Source organism: Phoca vitulina, unplaced genomic scaffold (assembly GCF_004348235.1).
Source record: "Phoca vitulina isolate PV1807 unplaced genomic scaffold, GSC_HSeal_1.0 scaffold41, whole genome shotgun sequence".
Lineage (NCBI taxonomy): Eukaryota > Metazoa > Chordata > Mammalia > Carnivora > Phocidae > Phoca > Phoca vitulina.
The window spans coordinates 15,887,905-15,903,468 of NW_022589744.1; the positions used below are offsets into that span (position 1 = coordinate 15,887,905).

At 64.1% G+C, this 15,564-nt stretch overlaps 1 protein-coding gene across 1 annotated transcript; it reads right to left on the reverse strand.

Annotated features, from left to right (window-relative positions):
* Positions 1–289: 289 nt before the first annotated feature.
* On the reverse strand, positions 290–3,087 carry ACTG1 (actin gamma 1). The gene is made up of 5 exons (XM_032429412.1): positions 2,998–3,087; positions 2,269–2,637; positions 1,547–1,985; positions 1,254–1,435; positions 290–1,163 (listed from the first exon to the last, which is right to left on the reverse strand). The coding sequence occupies exons 2-5, from the start codon at positions 2,629–2,631 to the stop codon at positions 1,020–1,022; spliced, it is 1,128 nt and encodes a 375-aa protein (XP_032285303.1). The 5' UTR covers positions 2,632–2,637; positions 2,998–3,087; the 3' UTR covers positions 290–1,019.
* Positions 3,088–15,564: the final 12,477 nt, after the last annotated feature.

Genomic DNA, 15,564 nt, shown 5'->3' on the forward strand with positions numbered 1-15,564 from the left:
TTTCGGGCGCCTGGGTGGCTCAGTTGGTTAAGCAACTGCCTTTGGCTCAGGTCATGATCCCAGGGTCCTGGGATCGAGTCCCACATCGGGCTCCCTGCTCAGTGGAGAGTCTGCTTCTCCCTCTGACCCTCCCGCTCTCATGTGCTCTCTCTCAAATAAATAAAATTTAAAAAAAAAAAAAAAAAATAGAATCACTTTTCATCTTGAAGAATCCACACCCCCCCCAAATTCAGCCAGGAGTTGACCCCAAGCCCCACCCCTGCACTCCCGCAACAGAGGCCACCGCACATTACTGCAGCACTTTTATTTCCTCACACGATGACGCGTTGCTGGGGCCTAATGTTCTCACATGACAGTAGAAAACCAAAATTTGTTGTCATCTCTTAAAGAATTGAGAATTGTGTACAAAAACCTTACATAAATTAAAAGGATGAATAAATTTACAGTTGTAAATGCAAACCGTTTTCCAACTCAAGGCAATTAACAACCCACGGTGTTCTGGCAGGAAAACATCGGGTAAGAAAGGAAAAGTGGGTCCTAAGGCTCGGACCTTCCCAACCCTGTTAGACCGGCAAGACAGAAATGACAACGCATTCAGGACTCTTGCCAGCCTCTAGAGAAATCCTGGAATAGGCAGCTCTCAGACATTAATACCCTGCACAGATCAAGAACCTCACGGTCTTGCAGATCCTCCGATCAATGGATTTCTCTTCCATCAACGTGTTCTCAACCTCAGCCACGAACTGACCGAGCCGCATGTGCTAAGGGTTTAAATCAAAGATATGTACAGGGTATTAAACATATACCAAGGGAACAGTTAACTTGGATACAAGGTCAAGATCAGCAACAAGTTCTACAATCCAGTGCTGATATCAGATACAAGCTTCAAGGACAAATTTCTTTTCAAAGGCTTATTCCAGTTTCATGAGGCTAGCATGAGGTGTATACGTTTGCCAGGGCAAACTTATACTCCGGGATTCACTCATGCAGCAGATGCTACGCATCTGCTCGCAGTCCATTTAGAAGCATTTGCGGTGGACGATGGAGGGGCCTGACTCGTCATACTCCTGCTTGCTGATCCACATCTGCTGGAAGGTGGACAGTGAGGCCAGGATGGAGCCCCCGATCCACACGGAGTATTTGCGTTCAGGAGGAGCAATGATCTGTAAAAACAAGAATGGGGCTGTTAGCTCGTGGCGTGGTCTTCACAGTAAGGCCGCGGAGCCCCGAGCCCACAGCTGCCCTGGACTCACCTTGATCTTCATCGTGCTGGGCGCCAGAGCTGTGATCTCCTTTTGCATCCTGTCGGCGATGCCGGGGTACATGGTGGTCCCGCCAGACAGCACCGTGTTGGCGTAGAGGTCCTTCCGGATGTCCACGTCACACTTCATGATGGAGTTGAAGGTGGTCTCGTGGATGCCACAGGACTCCATTCCTAAGAGACAAAGCTCTCCGTTAGAGGGCACACGCCCTTCTGGAGACCACAAACAGCACCGCCCTCCCCAGCCTCAGTGGGACCCCTGGCACCCCGCTGCCCCACACCTACCCAGGAAGGAAGGCTGGAAGAGCGCCTCCGGGCAGCGGAACCGCTCGTTGCCGATGGTGATCACCTGCCCGTCGGGCAGCTCGTAGCTCTTCTCCAGGGAGGAGGAGGACGCAGCCGTGGCCATCTCCTGCTCGAAGTCCAGGGCGACGTAGCACAGCTTCTCCTTGATGTCACGCACGATTTCCCGCTCGGCGGTGGTGGTGAAGCTGTAGCCACGCTCCGTGAGGATCTTCATGAGGTAGTCCGTCAGGTCCCGGCCAGCCAGGTCCAGACGCAGGATGGCGTGGGGCAGGGCGTACCCCTCGTAGATGGGCACAGTGTGGGTGACCCCGTCCCCAGAGTCCATGACAATACCAGTGGTGCGGCCAGAGGCGTACAGGGACAGCACGGCCTGGATGGCCACGTACATGGCTGGGGTGTTGAAGGTCTCGAACATGATCTGGAGAAAAGGCAAGGGGCTCCTTAGTCAAAAGCAGGGACTCGGAGCCACCCCATGCTCACACACTGCATGCTGGCATGCCACAAATGTGATGTGTAGAGAAAAGAAAAGGTTGCAGGCAGAAACACAAGTAAGAAACCTTGAGACTTCAGGGAGGAAATGCCAGGAGAGGAACAGAACCCTGGAAATATCGAAAGAAATACTTGAATTTCAGAAAATAAAGCTGAGCAGAACATGGCTTAACGAAAACAGATGGGCAGTGGTCGCATGGGGCAGCGCTTACCTGGGTCATCTTCTCGCGGTTGGCCTTGGGGTTCAGGGGGGCCTCGGTCAGCAGCACGGGGTGCTCCTCGGGGGCCACGCGCAGCTCGTTGTAGAAGGTGTGGTGCCAGATCTTCTCCATGTCGTCCCAGTTGGTGACAATGCCGTGCTCAATGGGGTACTTGAGGGTCAGGATGCCCCGCTTGCTCTGGGCCTCGTCGCCCACGTAGGAGTCCTTCTGGCCCATGCCCACCATCACGCCCTGGTGCCGGGGTCGCCCGACGATGGACGGGAACACGGCTCGGGGGGCGTCATCCCCGGCAAAGCCCGCCTTGCACATGCCGGAGCCGTTGTCGATGACGAGCGCGGCGATCTCCTCTTCCATTGCGGTCTGCGTGAAGGCCGGTCCGGTCAGACGAGCCCCGGCTCCGAGGGTCCGCCTCCCCCCGCCGCCCCCGAGCCCGGCAGGGGAGTAACCGCCCGGAACCGGGCCTTTCTCCGGGCGCCCCCCCCCACCCGCGGGCGGCCGGCCGGCCCGGGCCCCCCCCCCCGCCGCCCCCCCCCCCCCCCGGCCCCCCCCGAACCCCCCCCCCCCCCACTGCGCCCCCCGTGCACCGGCCGTCCACCCCGCCCAGGCCCGGCCCCGACGATCCGGGGCCGTGTGGCCGGGCCCCCCAGAGAGGAGGCGTGGTGCGGACCTCGGCACCAGGTGCGGGGACCAGCGCCCGGGGCGCGCAGGGCGGCCTCTTACCGGCGGAGGTGGTGGCAGTGGACGCGAAGGACGAGCTGCGGGAGAACGCGGAACGCGGGCCGGCTGCGGCGAGTGAGACCGAGCGCGGCCTCCCCCGCCGCTATTTAAGCGAAGCGGGACGCGCGCGCGGGCCGGCGGCGCGCGCGGCCCCAGAACATGTCCATATATGGCGATCTTTCCGAACGCCGGGCGCCCATTGGCTCGCCGGGCCGGGACACGTGGGGCCCCGCGCCCGGCCCCGCCCCCCGCCCGCACCGCCCCCAACGGCCCCGCCCGCGTCGCCCCCGCGCGCTCCGGACCCCGCGCGCGAGACCCCGCGCGGACCCGCGCGCGGGCAGAGTGGGCGGGTGTTCCCCGGGGGTCGCGGGCCGGGCTGCGGGTCCGACTGGCCAGCCCCGCCCCGGGACTGCTAGGCTGTGGGGGAGGGCCCGGCTGCACCCCGAAACTGCCTGGCGCAGGGCTCGGCCGCGCCCCAAGCCGGGGTGTGTCCCCGCGGCCCGGCCCCACGGGTGGGGGGCTTTGCCCCCGCACGCCCCCTGCGAGCTGCACCCCGAGGCTCCGCAGAGAGCGTGGGGTGCGAAGGCCGACGCTGGGCTGGGGGAGGGGCGGACGGGGTGTCCCCGCCGATCGCCCTTGCGGCGCCCTGGGTCCCGCGGCCCAGAGGAGCCCCGAGGAGTCGTGACCTCGTCTCCGTGATGAGGGCTAGGAGCCGCCTGTCCCCCATCGTGGCCAACCGCCGCGCAGGTCCCTCCGCCGGAGGAGGGGGCGCCCTGCCTGGGGTCCCTGGCGGTGCAGAGACAGGGGCTTCACTCTAGCCACCGCCGACGCTTCCTGCCTCTCAAACCGCAGGCCTGATTGTCCCCAGGAGCGGGCTCCACTCGGGGTTTGGGGCCATCCCCCCATCCCCTGGGGAGGGGCTTTGTTTTGTTCTAAGCTCCTGTGCACATTATAAGGAAACTGAGGCAGGAAAGGGAAGTTTTGACTGTCCGGACGGTCGACTCTCTCCTAGAGTTGGTGGGCACCCTCTGCTTACGATACTAGAGAGAGCCAGGGTGGGAGTGGGACCAGGCCGCCCCGCTGCTGCCCGACCCCGGGTCGCCAACAGGCCGGCCCCGCCCGGCTGCCCTGGGATTGTGTGTCCTCCCGGGTCCGGGGCGTCCCCGTTTCCCCGGGAGCCTGAGCTGGGAGACCAGTCCTCGCTAACAGGGTCCTAGCCGCACCTGCTGGCGCCAGTGCTTTGGTTATGCCCAGAGGGGAACCAGAGACTACGGTTTCTTTGGGCTGATTTGTAAGCTTTTGGAAGTGCTCAGAATGAAACGTCAGAGGAGGCGTGGGGAAGAGCGTCAGGCCAAGGGTGGTGGCGGTGGGACCAGGCGAGGGAGGCCAGGGACTCACACAAGGTCCCCGGGGCGCTCAGCTTGACCCGGGCAGGTGTGTGACAGTGGGGGCGGGGCCCGCCTCCCCTAGAGCCCTGCAAGGTGAGCCGGTGGCCCCGTCTATGGTGAGGACGATGGGCCCAGACGGTAAAGCAGCTGCCCAGCTCGCCTGTGGACTGCAGTCCCCCAGACACCACGGCCTTGTCTACGGCCACCCATGCCCCCAGGACTAGCTGGGTCCCCGACAGTCGCCCCAGGCTTTTCAGGGGCGCGGGGCAAGGCTGCTGTCCGTCAGGTGTGTGCCCCACCTATGGGAGAACCCCGGGCTGGGCCTCCGTAAAACCCATCCATACTCGCGGCCACTCGCGCCCGTGGGCACAATCACGGCCTGAGGACAACCCCCAGGTGGGGGTGTCCGTGATGTAAGGATGACTTCCACTTGGGGGTCCCAAAATGTCACACACAGGACACAGGGAAGGTGGGAAGTGCTAAGGTCTCCACGTCCTGTGTCCGCCCACTCCGCGATTCCACTCAGGCCTCTGACTCCGGCTGGGGGGGCACCTGTCTCTCCTCCAACTCCAGCTCCCCCAGCACTCCTTTGTCTGGCGTGCTTGAAGGGGTAGCCACTTCTGGGAACAGATGGGGAGGGCGCAGACACCCACAGGCCTCTGTCCCCGCCCCCCTTCCTCCCTCCGCACCTTGCAGTCCGCGGGACGCCGGGTGCTCAGCCCCAGGGTCGCGGAGGTGAGTGGGGCGGGGCCCGGGAGCCCGGACCTCCCCCCCCCCCGGGGCCCCGGGCTGCGGGGGAGGGGCGGGCGCTACTTCCTCTTCCGCGGTGTGTCACCGGTGGGGGGGAGGGTGGGCCCGGCAAGGTGCGGCCGCAGGTGTGCGGCGGGGGGCGGCGGCACGCGCGGCGCGGTGCGGCCATATTTGGCGATTTCGGCGCCGCGGGAGCCCCGCCCGCCGCCCGGGAAGCCGCGGCCCGGGCAGCCCCGTCCCCGCCCGCCGCCGGCCCTGAGTCACCGGCCGGGCGGGGGTGGAAGTAACGGACGGGGGGCGCTGGGCGCGCTCCTCGCCTTATTTAGTCAAGGAGGCCGCCGATTGGCCGGCGGAACAAAGGGGCGGTGGCGGGCGGCCGGGGCGGGGCGGGAGCGGAGGGGGCAGCCGCGGTCCCCCACCCCCGCCCCCACCCCCGGCTCCCCGCGAGCCCGCAGCTCCGCGGCAGGCCTGGCCGCGACAGTGGGGGTGGGGCTGCGTGTGCCCCCCCTCCCCCGGGTCCGGTGGTCGCAGGAGGTTGGGGGGGTGGATGCGGGGCTAGATGCCTGGCCGGGGAGGAGGGGAGTGACCTTCTGGGAAGCACCACCGGAAGCCAGGGATACGTGGACGCGGTGGGGCCCGGCTCCAGGTAGACCTGCGCCCGCTGGCCCGGCGCAGGGGGATGGGGGAGCACCGCCTTCTGCACTGTGATTTCTATGTTTTGCAACTGGGCAGTACGAGGCCTCGCCCAAGGTCACCTCGGGGCTGTGCTCTTGGAAGCTCAGGGCCGTCCCCACCCCGCCCAGAGCGGGAGAGGGCCCGGCGTCCCTGGGGAGGGGACTGCGAGGACGGCAGCAGCCCCTGGCTCCGGCGAGCAGGGAAGCTCTGGGCAGGAGGGAGAGAGTCTGCACTTGCCCTCCTGCCCAGAAGCGGATGCGTCCTTTCCATCTTGAGGACAAGCTTGGGCCTCAGAGAAATGATGTGATTTTTTTTTTTCTAGCTCATTGCTGGCTTTAGGGGATTTATTGTGACTTTGCTGCATCTCATTTTATCTCCCATGCATTTAATGGCTGAGAAAATAGCGGGGCAGGGAATTGGTATCACCTTGCAGGTAACTGGTGGGGCTGAGAGTTAGCGCTCCAGTCCTGGGCACCGCCTGGCCACCCACACCAGACTGTCATCTCCCTGCGCCTAGGACCTCTGCACCTGGGAGCATGGCCTGCAGCCCACCTGCACCCCACCCCCCGCCCTGCCCCAAACTCACTCTCCCTCACCCCTGCTTGCCTCCCACCTCTAGCCACCTCCCAACTAGTCATTACTTGTCAGGCAGACAGGGTAGGTAATGGGCCACTGCTCCTAGCCTTTGCCGCTGCCATTCCACCTGCCTGGAATGCCTTTCCTTCTCCATCCAAATGCAATGTGGGAACCTGAGTTGGATCCTGGAACAGAGGAACCGGTGAGGTCCGAGGAAAGTGTGGAGTTTAATACCAAGTGCCAAAGTTGGTCTCGATGACAGATGAACCACGCCGGTGTAAGTTGTTACAATAGGGAAACTGAGTGGGGAGCCTACAGCAAAGCTCAGACGGTCTTTGCCACTTTTCTGTAAATTTTAAATTGTCTCATAATAAAAACTTCATTTTAGAAAACCCAAGAAAACCAGTTTCTCTATCCTTAGGTCACTGTCTTATTCTCTGGTCTGTGGACAGATCAAATACTTGATGATGCTTCTGTCATCTAAAGCCACCTGCAGGGCCCTGGGCAGGCTCCCTCAGGGAGGGGAGGGGGGCAGGCTGGAGCCGTGCTGTCTGTTTCGGACAGTGGTCCCGAGGGCTGCCCTGGTAGGCAAGGCCGGGTTCCTGCTGGCTTGGCCTGCTTGCCTCTGAGTTTCAAGTCCAAGGGCAAGGCCAGAGCCACATACTTCCGTGTCTGGACTAGGGCCCAGCGGGGGCTCGTTCACCCGCCAGCGCTGTGCACGCTGCGGTACAGCTGGACGTGAAGCCTCACGGTGGCTGGCTGGGGGTTTGGGCCATGCACGCTGCGCCCGGTGCTGTGGGCTCATCACCACCACTCTGTCCTGCTCCGGGGAGCCCTGGGCCAGGCCTCCGTGCGCTGTCCTCTTCTTGCCGCCTGGGCAGTACCACGAAACTATGCCATGTTGCAGGTGGGGCAAGAGGCTCGCGGTGTGGGGAGTCAGGTGTACAGCGACGCCCGGGCCAGGAGTCCCGCGCTACCCCTGTTCCGGCAGAGGAGGGTTCCAGGCTTTTCAAAGACAGGCCCCAGGGGAGTTTCTGTCCCCACCCTGGTGTAGCAGGAGCCAAGGAGGCCCCTGGAAGAGCAGCGGGCTAAGAGTCAGGACCTGGGCTCTGGGCCAGGCTCAGCCCTACGCCAGCTGTGGCCTCCCCATGCCTCAGTTTCCCTAAAGAAGTGGTCTAGTGACATGAAGGTGGTGCGGCCTATCAGAGGCTCTGAGGCTGGTGGTCCTCCTGCACTGGACGACAGGTCTAGGGACAGGAGGCCACGGGGCAGCCTTGTGAATCGCCCCACCCCCCAACCCCCAGGCCCTCACTGCCGTTTTCCCGGCCTCTGGCTTTGACATCCCAGTGTTCAATTTTTGGTTCAGAGACACTCAGCCCCTCTGTGTGTCAGGCCCAAGATTCCGGGGACTGGTGGCCTTTGATGGAGTAGCTGGCTCCTCGCTTTGCTTCTGAAGACACATTTCTAGGCCTCGCTTCCCTGGGCCTCAGTAGACACGCTCCCTGTACCACGGGGTGGGGGTGCGGGCCCCGACACGGGGGTCCGTCCAGGGGAGCTCAGTCTGTCTGCTCCTCACCTTTGCTGCACACACTGCCAGGAATGACTGTGTCTCGGATGCAGCACGGGCCCCCCACAGCTGCCTCCCCCAGAGGTCACCACTCTCGGCCCGGCAGAGTTCTTACCCTCGGTGAGTTGCACCCACAATCTGCAACGGCGAACCAAGGATTAAACCCAGGAGTCCAGGCCTCCAGCTTCTTCACAACATGGTCCCACCTCTGCACGTGGCTAAAGCCAGAAACCGGGGTGCCAGCTGGCCTGGCAACAGCATACCTGCCCTGCTGTCTTCCCAGCCCAGCTGCCTGCCTCCTACTTCCCCACAATTAATGTTGCCAGTCAGGTCGCCCTGCTCCTGCTGCCGGAAGCTCTGGTGGTGGGCTCTGCCTGACCCCACCCTTCACCTACTGCATCTCTTGCTCACTGCCCTCCCAACCCCAAGCTAGCACCTGGCTGTTGCTCTGCCAGAAGAATTCTTCCAGTTGGGCTGCCTCTTCCCTGCAGGCCTCCAGGCCCTGCACTGGCCTCAGGTCCAGGCTCCCCACCTCCTACCTGAATAGTGGTTATTCACTGTTTGTCCCCACCCTCTGCCCCAGAGTGTAGGTTCCCAGGGCACAATGGTGAAGCTGGTGTCCCCCGTGACTGGAATAGTGCCTGGCACCTACAGGGCAGCAGAAAGCATGAAGGGAGGGAGGCCGAAGGAATGAAGAGGGAGGGGCTCCCAGCCCCGGAGGGACCTTCCTTGAGGGGCTGGCCCTGCGGCCCCCCTACCCTGACTCCAGTGTGCAAAAAGGGGGACGTGTCTTGGGCTGAGAAGGAAGGGAGCCCCAAGGTCTGACTGCCCCCTGGGACCCTGTCCCCGCACCTCCCTCCCCCGGCGCTGCTCGGCTCTCGGGGCTGCAGGGCACTGAGGTGGCGGGACAAGGCACAGAGAAGGTTCAGGCTAACCCCGTACCTCCCGCTCGGGCCCCGGATTTTGGGGAGCGCGCCCGGCCGGCCGAGCTCTCCTGACTTAGACTAGGTCAGGGCCCCGCGCGGCAGGTGTCCCCACCCCCAGGACGCCTGGCGCCACTCCGAGGACTAGGAGGCGGATCAGGGCGGGAACACGGGCGGAGGACGCCGCTCGGGCGCTCCGTCCTCCCCGCCACTGTCCCGAGGCCTGGCAGAGTGGGAGGAGGCAGGGCCAGGCTGGGGTCGAGCCGGGGCTCCGGACGGGTCACCGGGTCTTTCGCAGCGCCCTCCTTCCTCCGCCCGGCTTCCCGGGAAAGGTCCGCGGCCCTCCGGGGGCGGGTCCGGCGAGGGGCGGGCGTGGCTACGCTCGGCCCCGCCCACCGCGCCATGGGCTGGGTGCGGGCCGGGGAGCGCGGCTCGGCCGCTGCGGGGCGCGGAGGAACCCCCGGTGGGTGGGCCTCCGGGCGCTCGCTCACAGACCGCGCCCGGGGCCACGTGTCCCTGTCTGGTCGGGGGCGGTGCCCGGGCCACAAGGCCTCGCGCCCCCCTTCCCCCGCCCAGCAGGAGCGGGGTCCGGGCTCTAGCTTTGCCCGCGCCCTTTGAGGTCGGCGCTAGTGACCTCGGACGGAAAAGCCGCGGGCGGCCGAGCGCGGAAGAGGCTACCCCAGGGGCGGCGCAAACTGCGGCCGGACACCTGGGGCGCCCTGACCTGTCCGGATCTGCCCGGTCTCCGGGGATGCGAGCAGGGCCGGCCACATGGCGGCCCTGCCACCCGCAGCCCTTCTGCGCTCCCTCTGTTAGCTGCTTTCAGACCCGGCACCGGAGCCCCTTCCCCCACCGCACCCCCATCTCCTCCGCCTCGGTGGGGTGCGGGCAGGCGCGGCACCCGGGCCCCTAGGGACTCAGCACGCACCTCCCCGGGTGGGGCACGGGCTGGGCACGGGGACACGCCCCAGGGGCAGCGAGCTTGAAGGCCTGGGCCAGGAGATGGCGCCCGGCTCCGAGGCGGGCCCGGTGCTATGCCCAGGTGGGCCGCCAGGTGGGACCCGCTAGCGGGGCTGGGCGCCTGGGGCTGGGCGCGCAGTCCGGGCTGCACCTGTGTATGCCGGAGAGACCCCCCCAGCCATTGACGGGGTTGGGGAGGCGCCCGGCACTGCCGGCCAGCCCCTGAGTCACTGCCGTCAGAGAGTGATGGGAGTGGCCGCTGACCTCAGCCAGTGCTGACGCAGGGACAGAGGGTGCGATTGGGGTCAGTGGGCACCCGGGCCACGGAAGAGGGGAGGGCCAGGGCCTCGACTCAGCCAGACGGGGCCAGCCCACCCTGACGCCCAGGCACCTTCGGTCCACCCCAAAGCCCCGGGGGACCTGGACCTGACGTGCATCCGTTGAATACACAGGGCTGGGGCCCAGGGGATGGGGATGTGGGCGTCCCAGCTGCCATGCGCAGTCTGCTTCCTGGGCAGCTCAGTTATTTCCACATCTAGCCCCCCCCCCCCCCCCCCCCACACGGCATTGATAACCAATTCAGAGAGAAGGAGAGGGGGCCCCTAGGCTGAGGCAGGTTCCAGGTCACACAGCAGGAAAGGCGGAGCCGGGATTGCAGCCACCGACTCTAAAGCCAGCTCTTTACTCACCCCGCTGGCTGTGGGAGGCCGGTGGGGGAAGACAAGGGGGGGTGAGCCGATTCCACTTCTCCAGGGGCAGTCCCAGGGCTGTGAGCTGCAGGGCCACCCCAGGAAGCTGGGAGCGGGCACTGGAGTGCCACACCAGGGCAGTGGGGAGCCACAGAATGCCCTGGGGTGGGTAGGGCGGGGGAGCAGAGGTGGGCGTGAACGTGGAGTGGCGGGGGGCCAAGGCAGCCAGGCTGGGCTCAGGTCCTTCTGGGGGAAGGACAGACGATGCTCTTGCGCAGTCGGAGGCCAATCCGCCTCCCTGGCTGACAGGTGGGTTGGCCCCAGCAGGTGTGTCCATAGGGGACTGTGGGAGTGAATCGTTGCTTGGAGCCCCCCCCCAGGAGCGGCCCCTCCCCGTAAGCATCCGGAGTGGATCTGCCACTGTGCTGTGCTGAGCGCCTTCCCCGACCCCCTCCCGCCAGGCCCCACTTGACACGGGGCTGGGTTGAGTTTGGTGGGCCACCCAGCTGGGGAGCGGCAGGCAGGGCCCTGTAAGTCTGGTTTCGGGTTTGCGCATCTGCACACCTGAATTACCCTACCTGGGGAGGGTAGTTTGGGGAGGGAGGGAATGCCATGCTGGAAGTGTGCCCTTGGATTTTGAAGGCCTGACCCCCTGTCTCTTCTTAGACTATTTTGGGGAAATGGGTATCACTGGAGTCCTGACCCAGTACCCAGGATTGTTTCATGTTTCTCTGTGAGGTTTTAGGCCTTTCTCTTCATTTCTGCTGCAGTGACATTTCTGGCTGTGCTCTTGGTGAAGTCCCCTTGTTGTCCCGGCCACTTCCAGCCCCTGGGCACACAGTGGCCTTCAGCTCTTGGGAAATTTCTTGCATTCTTTCTTTCACAGTTTCTTTCCTGTTTTTTTTTTTTTTATTTTTTTCTTTCTTTCTTTCTTTTTTTTTAAAGATTTTATTTATTTATTTGACAGAGAGAGAGTTCACAAGCAGGGGGAGAGGCAGAGGAAGAGGGAGAAGCAGGCTCCCGGCTGAGCAGGGAGCCCGATGCCGGGCTCGATCCCAGGATCCTGGGATCATGACCTGAGCCGAAGGAAGCTGCTTAACCAACTGAGCCACCCAGGGGCCCCATTTTTTTTTAATTTTTTTCTTTTTTTTTTTTTCCTTTGGGATTTCTGATAATGGGGTGTCCTATCTCTTCCACAAGGCCTGTTTCTTTGACCTGTTTTTCCCCCAGCTTTCTGGGATATTTGTTTGACTTCTTCTGACCCTGCAATGGAATTTTTTTATCCCAGTTATTATAGTTTCTAACCCTTTTGTTTTGGGATAATTTCAAACTTACTAACTTTCTAACATTTACCACACTTGCCTTATTGTTCTTTTTATCTGTCTTTTCATGTCTGAACCGTTTGGGGGTTGGTCTCAGACATTCTGCCCTCTAGCCTTCACATCTCAGCGCGTTTTTCCTGAGAACAGGGGCGTTGTCCTACCCAACGACAGCGCGGTGGCCCACGTGCGGCCGTGGACAGGCCGCTGCTCATCTCCTCTGTATCTCCAACAGCAGTTGCCCCCACTTAGTCCTGTGTCATCCAGGCGTCACGAACCGTCCCCTGCTACATCCCCTAGGCTTCTCTCTCACTCGCCCACCACTCGGAGCAGCACCTAGGCGTGTGCGGGTTTTCCCGGGAAGCAGACCAGCACCGAGGCCTCGGGCTGGTGCTTGGCGCTGTCCCCCCCCAAACCCCCCCCCCGGGGGCCGTCCAACAAAGGAAGGTGAGCACATGCACAGCCTTTCCCGCTGTAGGACGAGGAGACGCTCCATTCCTGTTTTGTCCCAGAAGTCCCTTTTGGATCTCTAGCGAGGTTCCAGGCACACAGTGGGTACTTAGTACGTGCCCGTGATGGTCGGGGTGAGGGCTCTGGTTCCATCGTGCCGGCTGCACCCCTGCGCACAGCTGTGGCCCACGTGTGTGCACGGTTGCACGGGAAGGCTGGGGTGCGCGGAGGCGGCCCCGGTGACCTGCAGAGATGGGGGCTCCCGACTGTCCGCGGCGGGTGTGTCTTGAAGCCCAGGTGGACAGTGAACACCCATCTAGTTTCTTGGAGTTGATCTGGTCCTGCTTCTGAGCCCCGTGCTGCCAGGGACTTACTCTGACACATGCTGTGACTGCTCCCCTCTTGTTCTAGAAATATGCAAAGGTCCTGGGGTTTGGATGTTGGACGACCGCATTAGGAGGGGCTTCCCCTCCCAGCCAGCAGCTTCCCTTCAAGGGCGCGGGGGAGGGCCACGCAGGAGGGGAGTCCACGAAAACCAGTATTTCATGAGCTGTCCTGCCTTCAGGAGGGGTGGGGGATGGGAGTGGGGCTGGGGATGGTGAGGGAAGGGAGGGGTGTGGGGGGGTCCGGATGGTGGGGAAGGGGGGGGGGGGTGGGGGCATTGGGAGGGGGGGGAGGGGGGGGGGGGGTGGGTGCATTTTCATGTGGAGCAGGCGGTGTGAGATGCGGAGCCGCCTCCCCACACTCTTCCTTCCAACACTGCCCTCTCCCTCCTGCCCTGCAGAAGGGAGCCTGTCACCCTAAACCGCCTGCAAACCTCCAGTAAACCAACCCAGGCCTGGCCGAGCTCCGCCATGAAAAAATCATGAGGCAGCCAAGCCCTGGGCCTGTTTTCAGGAACAATGCAGGAGGCTGGGCCCTGGGCGCTGGCCAAGCTGGGCCCCAGGAACCGACGCTGGGCCTGGGAGCAGGGGAATTAGGGCCTTGGGGCCGGGCCCAGCAGTGCCTGGGCCGGCAGGAAAGCCCTGGCCTCGCCCTGGGGGCAGAGGCCCAGAAGGGGGCCGGCCAGAGTGGCCTGGCCCTGGGAGGGCACAGTGCCTGGGGCCAAGGGGGACAGGAAAGCGGGGCGGGGCCTTGGGGGTTTCCTCTGTGTGGAGTAATTCCCAGAGACTCCCTGGCCTGTGGGGAAGGAGGGGCACAGCGGGCATTGCTCAAGCAGGGGGCCAGGACCTGGGTCTGGGACAGGTGTGGCCCCGGGGGGGTCCCTCCGTCCTGGGCCATTGCCAGGCCAGCCCGAGTGGGGAGCCACTCCCTCCCCCAGCCGGCACGCACGTGGGGCCCGTGCCAGCTCACGCCACCAGCAGCCGTGTTGCTTGGGCATGCAGCCTGGTACACGTGCCAGTCGCCATGGCAGCACGCAGCGTGCTGGGCAGGAGCCCAGGCTGGGCGTAGCATCCAAGGCCAGCGGTCTAGATATGCAGGACCGGGAGTCCTTTCCCTGGTAGCCCCCCCAGGGGCCTGGCCGGGGGCAGGGGGGCCTGCAAGCGGCCAGGCCTGCCCATCCCCCAGCATCCCAGGGAAGGAACAGTTTCCTGAGAGCTCCAGGGCAGATGCCGGGGGGCTGGGGGCTTCAGGGCCCTCTCTGCTCCTGGCCTCAGCTGGACCTCACTAAAACAGGCGGGAGGCCAAGGATCTGCCCCACCCTTGGCTGCTGGGAGCTTCCGAGAGCTGGAGCGACCCCTGCCTTCTAGGCCCAGCTCCAGCCAGCTGGGTCCATCGGTGGCTGGCCACTCCCCGAAGTGGGGGTCCAGGGGTGCTGCTCGCCCGGATGGCCTCTCAGTGCCCAGGAGGGAAAGTTACGCATGTTGAAGTGGGCGCGTCAGGCAGCCTGACACCTGTCCTCAGGCCTTGTCCCGTGGTGGCAGACGACGGCCCAGGGCGATGCACACACATGGGTGCACACCCCGTCCCCCAGGAGGGCAGGCCCAGAGGTGAGTGGGCCAGGTGACTCTGGATGCCCCCGAGGGCATCCTGGACGGGCCGTAGGCCTCGTGAGCCCCTTGTGGGTGGCCGTGTGGACCCCCTCGGGCAGGGGACACGTGTGTCCCTGAGGACACAGCCGAGGACACAGCCCACCACAGGCTCTCACAAGTAGCCCCTGACAGGGTTCCCTTGTGCTGTACACAACCTGACCGCCATGCTGGGTGGCCATGAGCAGGCTAGGGCTGGGATCCAGGGAAGCTTTTCCAGGACCAGGGCCGGTCCAGCCACTGACCACGGCTCCCTCTGTCCTGCCCCGCCCGTGTGCACCTTCACACGCACGCCCACAGCAGCATGCGCTCTGCCTCACCTCCCTGCAGAGGCTCAGTGCATCACACCGGACGTTCCCAGTACCTCGGGGTGCTAGAGCCTTACCGGGGATCCAGACGTGGCCCCTAGCAGGCATCGGGCTCAGGGCTTGGGTCCTGGGAGGTGCGGGGGGCAATCCATACAACCTCCCTCCCTCCAAGGAAGCCTGGGCTGGGAGGCCCACCTCTCAGAGTCCCTTGGGGCCTGAGAGGCTCCCCCCTCAGCTCACACTGCGAGTCAGTGCCAGGCAGCCCCACGCCATGCCCGCCCAGAACCGAGAGATCACAGCCACTTCTGGCTCTGCCAGCAAGAGACTTCCTGGAGCCAGGCCCACTTAGCGCCTGGCAGCTGGGCTTCCTCCCACGGGGCACGGGATGCCCATGAGCACCCTGCCGGTGCCAGTCTGCGCTAATGAGGCCTTCATGCCAATCAGGCATCCCGGGCTCCTTCGGAGCCTGGGTGGGAGTTGGGGGGACCGTGGGCACAGCTGTCCCGCAGGCCCCCCGTGCACGAGGAACTGAGCAGTGCCACTGAGCACCTGCTCCGTGGGTGTTCCTGCAACCCTGGGAGGTGGCAGAGAGTGAGATCTAGCGAGAAACAGCTGTCACCATCGTGGCTCGTACCCCCAAACCAGGGGCATGTGCCTGGCATCGAGGCTAGGCCTGGGCCCCTGGGACTTGGAGGATCTAATAAGGGCATCCTGCGTGAGGAGGGGGTGTTACCCCAGACCGCATCTCCCTGCCGGTGGGCGCCTGGCACACAGCCCAGCGGGGCACACACTTGGTGCCCCATCAACGTGTGGGGGTCGCAGAGATGGACAGTGCTCGCTGTCAGGGAGTGCTAGACCAGCCCCGCTGACCACCCCGCAGCACGCACTGTGCTGTTGGGGGGACCGGTGCCCAGGTGTGTCTCCCAGAATCCCCC